This window comes from Haliotis cracherodii, unplaced genomic scaffold, assembly GCF_022045235.1.
Source record: "Haliotis cracherodii isolate W230 unplaced genomic scaffold, xgHalCrac1.p SCAF_20, whole genome shotgun sequence".
In the NCBI taxonomy this organism is placed as follows: domain Eukaryota; kingdom Metazoa; phylum Mollusca; class Gastropoda; order Lepetellida; family Haliotidae; genus Haliotis; species Haliotis cracherodii.
Window position 1 is genome coordinate 10,679,990 of NW_027266276.1, and position 7,722 is coordinate 10,687,711.

The 7,722-nt window shown below is 38.3% G+C and overlaps 1 protein-coding gene across 1 annotated transcript; it reads right to left on the reverse strand.

Moving 5' to 3' along the window:
• Positions 1–1,379: 1,379 nt before the first annotated feature.
• Positions 1,380–4,969, reverse strand: LOC139470196 (uncharacterized). The gene is made up of 5 exons (XM_071252510.1): positions 4,766–4,969; positions 4,232–4,259; positions 3,378–3,578; positions 1,838–1,956; positions 1,380–1,517 (listed from the first exon to the last, which is right to left on the reverse strand). Exons 1-5 carry the CDS (start codon positions 4,967–4,969, stop codon positions 1,380–1,382), a joined length of 690 nt encoding a protein of 229 aa, XP_071108611.1.
• Positions 4,970–7,722: the final 2,753 nt, after the last annotated feature.

Genomic DNA, 7,722 nt, shown 5'->3' on the forward strand with positions numbered 1-7,722 from the left:
AGCTGATGTTATAAAAAGAAGAATGTCAGGCTGGTTCGGTCCATTTTCCAATAAAAACACAGAATTCAGCGGTCCATACAACCAGATTGGCCCATGAGCCACCACCTTCTGGCATAGGACTCTAGGCAAAATTGAAATAAACACAGTCAAGTTATTATATATATTGATCAGATCAGATATATTTCGAAATTATTCCATTCAAGTATTCCATGCACAGGGCATGGCGTGACCAGCCGATTGACGGAAACGGAGACCCGTGAAGATTCCGGGGTACAATAGGTCTTCACAACCCATGCTTGCCATAAAAGGTGATTTTGCTTGTCGTAAAAGGCGACTAACGGGATCGGGTGGACAGGTTCGCTGACTTGGTTTATGCATGTCATCGATCCCAAATGCGTGGATTGATGCTCATGATATCAATCACTGGATTGTCTGGTCCAGACTCGATTATTTACAGACCGCCGTCATAAAGTTGGAATATTGCTGAGTGCGGCGTTAAACAACAAACCAACCAACCAACCAATGATAGAAGCGGGCCAATTCTACCGACCGCCTTGGTGAAGTAAGGGTCGAAGTGGTGTGTTGGGCAAAAGGAACACCTGTTCCTAAACGTCTATAACCTGCATCACGTCGGAATTTCAACCCCAATCCAGCTGACATGTAACTGGAATAATCTTAAAAGTGGCGTTAAACCCAAATCGTTCATCATATGAGGGCCATACAAACGGTGATATATCATCTATAATTAAATTCGTCAACGATTGGTTGACTGTCTGTGAGTGAATGCAAGATTATGAAACGTATAATTCATACAGTGACAAGATGTTTGTTGTTTGTTGTCACACTCAGTCATGTTACAGCTACATGACTGCTATTTGGCAACAAGAATAGGACACGAACGTGTGGATCTTATCCGGTAATGACACTTGATGATTTCCCCACCTGCTGCGTCACGGTCAAGTAAATCATTTGGTTTGTTGTCTGTCCTCGTGATATACATGTAAGGGGTAATGCTTCAACTAACAAATTCAAAACCTGTATTTTGTGGTGGTCATAAGACATCAATAGTACGTGAAGTGATTTGCCGTCAACCGAATGTTATCCCTCCTGTGAAATTTTAAGCTGTGCAATACTTATCAACGTGACACAGCTCTATGACTCTATGTGTCGTCACCATGTGCTCCAGCTCAAACGGAAACGAACTCAAACTACACTATTTGTTATTTGAATGCTTGTCTAAATTTGATGCATCATCCTGACACAGATGACATGAAAATTTTATTCAGTAAAAGACAATGCGTTAGCTGCGCATCTTCGTCGTAGGCATGTGTTATAAACAGTGTTTAAAACATCTTTTCAGTTACAGTTTTCACATCACTTTAGTCTCCTTGGCACACTCCTGTGAAAAAATCAAGGTTTTCTATGCGTGTGACTTCATTGTGAAAGGTATTAGGTCCATGAAATGCGCCTACATATGCTTCAGACTTGCTTGGTTTCACCGGCCCTAAGTACACCAGCTGAAAAATTTGAAATTACTTATAAACTATGAATATTTTGTTTACTGCGATAAACATCAATACATATTATTGTGGAGACAACCTGTAGTCCTTTGCCAAACGAGAATAGGCATGACGTCACAGTGATTCGTCCCATTTCTATCGATTGCGTTCTATGTAACTGCCTTGCCCTGCTGTGACACAACATATCACGTTCTACAATGCATGCCACTGTCACATTATCTTTTTAAAATATACTAAAATCCCATAACATGAAGTTCTTTGGAGAGAAAGTAAGACACTAAAACAAAGAAATTTGCAACGAAGATTCTTATAATTACCTCAACTGGAAACTCTGCGAGAGTTTTGAAACATACCGCCGGCTGACCCTTTTTAATAATAGCTAAATCCTCCTCGAATATCCACTTCAGCTTTTCATTGTACTCAAGTGTTGACAAGTCTGGAATGGTGGTGGATGAGGTAATTCATGATTGGTTAAAGACTACATAAATATTTCTTCAGTTTATTGATTAAAAGTTTTCTTGGTTTTCTTATCATTATTTGATAGGGATGGTAACAAGGTAATTCATAAGTATTCCAGCAATATCACGACGGGCGAAGAGGGAAAATGGGCTTCCCACATTGTATCCATGTGGGGAATCGAACCCTGGTCTTCGGCGTGGCGAGCCGACGCCCTATTCACTAGGACACCCCACCATTCCGTGTGGGGAACACAGCAGCACTTCAGCAGTAATGAAAAATTAGGATATTTTTGTCTTCGTTACAAAATGTAAGAAAAATGTGTTAATATATTCTTTTGGTTTCATTCAATAGCACTTGATGCAACTTAAAATCACAATAGCCATAACTAAGTTTGGGCAATGCCGATTTCATTTTTTCACACCATCATGTGATAATTTTGTTTCACTTGAAATAATATTTCATTTGTAAATTCTTGTGGCTTCTTCTTCTTATTTGTTTAACCCTATCATGGTGATCACTCTTCAGTGGCTGGCGATCTATAGCTCGTTTTTATCTTGTTCTGTTATGTATGGTGTTGTATTTTTATGGCTAACTACTAGTGATAAATCTAATTATTTTACTGTCCATCGTTGACAGGTTTTTATTTAGTCTAAATATGAGTATTATTAATGTACTTCTCGTCACGATATGGCTGAAATATCACTCACTCACTCACTCACTCACTCACTCACTCACTCACTCTTATTTATTTATTGAAAGGGTGTTACACAGTATGTGTATGTGCATTGTCCAATTGTGTTACAAGTATCAGCTTCCCTTGCATCAAACATTTATGGATGCATCACCACATTTCAGAAGGGATGAAGTTTCATGTTTTGTTCGATATGCATAGTAATAGGTTGGGACATATTTGTTCTATTTTTTGTACCTTGCGTATTCAGCACTGGTATCCGACTTTCGCTTAAGATTATATAAATTTAGAATAGATTGCTTCACATCTGTCACCATTTGGACTATTACTACTTTGTTGTACTTTTAACCTCTGTGAGACAAACAACGAAATTGACACCGAATACGTAGTAGGTCCTTTTGGTGTGTACATTCACTATTATATCTGTCAATAAGCTGTTAATTATAACTGCAGAACTTATCAATAATATCAATCTAAATATTTTAACATCTCTTCGGTTCTTCATATTCAGGATCATGCACTTCAGTTTTTAATTTGTTATTAGGATTGACCTTAAAGAGGTGTTTGCTCACGATCATGTTGTGATATGTCCTTGATTCTCCGATTACACTATTTGCAGCAACAGTGACACCATGGGGATAACCTCAAGGTGATACTCTATCAAGCTGGATAATCCTCTGGCGCTTCGTCAGGAATGTAGTATTTACCTTTCACGGGGAATATCTGCTTGTCCATGATTAGATCATCATTCCCGAACGATGATACCCACATGTCGTTGGGCAGGTTGAGACCAAGCTCCTTGGCGAAGTCACTGCAGTGGTAGAGGGATGTGACGCTGAACTCATATCCCTGGCTTGACAGAAAGCCTGTCAGTTGAGGCCAACTGCATGCTTTCTCAACGTCAAGAACTAAAACGAATGCAATAAAAATATATTTTGAAGAAGAATGTCTTTGCATTAAGCCCTGTATGGATGAATTAAATGTTCCACTTACATGCAAACAATATATCTTTCTCTGAACGTCCAAATGCATTTACAGTCACATGCAGGATGACTGGTCATGTCAATACCCGAATACATATAACATGTAAGTAAACTACATGTAGTTTATGGAAATCATATTTCCAGCAGTTTGCCAAATAAAAGGACAAATCAAGATATTGTCTCTGTGAGTCCCAACATGAGAGGATGACCAGTAGCATCCCTCAGCCTTTTTGAAAGAAACACATAAAAACATATTGAATAACTTAAATATATGTCATTTGTTAATAATTCGTACCCAAATGTCCAAGTATACTAACCACCACAGAAGAGGTATAAAGAAGGGGAACACATCGTTGTCAAAATAGGGAATTGATTCAGAAATTGTTTTTGCGTCACTGATGACTTCAATTTTGGATGACTTCCATGTGTATATCATACAACTGTTTTAGGCTTGTACTAAGACCTTGAATGGTGTAACATTCAGTGGCAAATGTCCATAGGAATAAGGAATACCGAATGAAATACGAACCGTTCAAAATGTAAAATGATAACTGAAGAACATTGTTAAGTTGACTTACTAAGAATAATCCTTGGATTCCCGAGTTCCTGCTCAAAAGAAAAGAAAAAAGAAATGCATGCGACTTATTTTCAGCACATACTACTATTGTTCAATTGTATGTATTTTCAATGACCTATTTTTTATCCCGAAATTACAAACATATGTCATGGAACTCACGTTTTGTGCGACTTTATCTAAGTAACGTATCATTATTTCATATGGACATGTATATGCAATATGTATGGCTTTTCACATCTGAATGATCCAGTAAATTATATCTTCATGATTTAATAATTAGTGCCGTGGACCTATCTGTTAACAGGGTTCTTCGATTCAAATTATACAACCCTTTAATTATTCGTCCTATCAAAACCACTTAATTTTTAGTGTCAGTTTGCAGATCTCCTAACAGATATGTAGATATAGATGGTGCTGTCCTTGGTATTTCTAGTTATATAAGGGATACATAATTATGAGAGCTGGGTGATCGATGATGTGCTGTGCATTTTTAACGAATGTGTACATGTCTTGTTAGTAACACAATTGTACATACCTTAAATGAAAAGAGAACATCAATGTCATTTAGATGCTTCACCGTCTCCTTAATCTGCTCTATGTCCGCAGTCTCGTCCCTTCCCTCCATGGGCGGAAGGACGATTTCCACTTTGTATATAAGAGCATCTCTATCATCGGAAGCGCCGAGAACGGAAAGGGGGAGACACACCATGGTGATCACACCAGCGACCAACAGGAGCATTGTTATTTACAGCAAGTCGTTCTTTACTGTCTCAGGATTCCGTGAGTTAAGCGGTGAGGCAAACTGGAATAATTATAAGTGATAATTGCCCTTCCACAATCTCGTCACAGGAACTCATGTTCTGATCAGAATTGTCACTTTCATGCATCAACGGACCAGTCACGTGCTAATTTTGTAGATGATACGCATAATGAAATGTTCAAACAGTATTTTCGAATACCACTTTCTAAAATGTCACAATTGTTGTCCTCATTTATAGACAATGAATAATTACTTTTTCAGGAGATTTTGGGCCAGAACACAAAAGCCATAATAGCAATGAGCGCTTAATTTTTGGTGAGTCCAATTGCACAAACGCAATATTATCCCAAGGGTTTTACCAAGTGGTGCTATATGTATATGCTTTATTAATAAATAACATTGACAGTAAATTAAATTGACATATTATTCTAAAGTAATCAATATAAAAAAAAAAAAAATCACCCTCTGAGTGAGCATCAAACTGCTCAGATTGTGACAGACAAATCGAGCATCATAACAAAAAGTTATTGATCGTAATCAGTTTCCTAGGCTAAGATTGAAGGTGTCAATTTGGTGCATGATAGTATATCCGTTTATGTAACATGATGCCTCTTGAAATAAACAATATATTTTAGCTTTGTGAACGAAAAAAGCATGGTTCAAAACAGATTGAAATGGTCGAAATCTTTTGATATTCTAGCATTGTAAGCTGAGGAGGTTTTCATTACGAAACGTTATTCATTCCAATGGTCCAATTTTACAATAAAAATTATATTCTTTGTGAAATTCCTCCTTTGCTTCTATATGGTCAGGAACCTTTGGGTTTTAATGAATGTAAACATAGGGAATAGGTACGCCTTGGTGAGTTCATGTGGCAGTTAAATGCAAATACCTGCATATCAAATAATACCATTTTGGTAATTTCTCATTCATATGTTTTAAGCATCTACTTCTAATATCTGAGCCATATATTTCTAAAAATGTAAAATATACACGTAAAATGTTAGGTCTTTGCGACAATGCTGCTTGTGCTAATCCGGACGTATGAGGTTTTTATTGTTCTGCCCCACTGAGATGCCATGCTGCAGATTTTATATACATATATGCATATCCCACACGGCACACTGAATCCGAGCAAGCCAGTCGTATTTTTTCCCTTTATGCAGAGCGCCAGGCAGGGTAAGAATAAGTACCATATTTTAGAGTCATGTGGTATGACGTGGCCATAAGACAGAACCACTGGCCTTATGCTCCCCAGGCAGACACTCTATCCATTACATCACAGATACGATTAGACTAACATTCATTCCTAGAAATAATGTTATCTTCTTTGAAAATAAATATTTACAGCAACGGATGGTTCCCAAAACAGTGCTTAGTTTCAGGGACTTACCAAATCTGCAAGGCTCTAATTTGATGAAATTTCTTGAATCGTGTCATTTATTCTGTAGGGTTTGGGAGACTAATATAGTAATCCTCGTATCCTCGAATGTTAAATACATATATGATCTCTATTCATATACACATGGCTTATTGTCTCTATTCACCAAAAAAAGAAGAAATAATTGATAAATAAATAGCAATGTAAATTACCTTTTTCAGTCTGTGGCAGTGTTGGATGATTTCTGTTGGCAGGTATATATGCATGGAAGTCTACGTGCTTATATATACACGTCAAGGATGCAAATATGAAGTTAAAATACACGCTGATCACCCCACATCACCATTAATAATGTTGTAAAATGAAATATATGACCTAATGGAACTATCGTCAGAATCGAATCGTGCACGGTGACCAATAAAGGTGTTTGATAACATCTGCATCTGTTACTTGCTAGGCACACGCCATTTCATCAATATGGAGGATCTTTCGCATATACGTCACAAACACACACACACACACACACACACATAACACACACACAAACACACACACACATATATAACACACACACATAACACACACATAACACACACACACACACACACACACACACACACACACACACACACACACAATGACGTCGCAAAGATGAAAAACCGGAGGTGTCACTATAATCACTACTGGCTGTGGCCCCTATATGAACATGAATGCACCTCACGTCGCATAAACTCCAATAGAATGGAATTCCAGAAAAAACCACTGCGTTCCGCAACTTCTGCAATGAATTCAGTGCATGGGGTAAGTGCCCCCAAACGTTGCTCCATCTCGTCCCATGCTCAATCAGGGTAAGATCGGGAGAGCAAGCAGGTCAGGGAAGAACATTGAAATTATTCTGTACAGGATGTTGCCACGTGTGGTCTGACGTTGTGTTCCTGTGAGATCATACTGGGGACGTGTTGGTGAAGAAACAACAGCACCACAGAATGGATTATCTCAACTCTGTAACGCGGGGCATTCAGATTCCCGACAATAAAACCAAATGTGATTTCTGTGTTGCTGTTAATCCCCCACAAGACCGAACTTCAACCATGACACGGGTATTGGCATTACGTTCACCATGACGTTTGTACACTCGAATAGGTCCATCAGATCGGAGCGTTCGAAACCTAGATTCGTCTGAAAACACCACTTGTCTTCACTTATTATGTACCCAACGTACACTTTGTATGCGGCACTGTAAACGCAGTCGACGATGATGATCGCAAGCTCGGAGGTTCATACAGTTTAACCAGCGCTTTTAAATCGTTCAAACTTCAATGAACCCATCCAAACTGACGTTCAGTTCTTA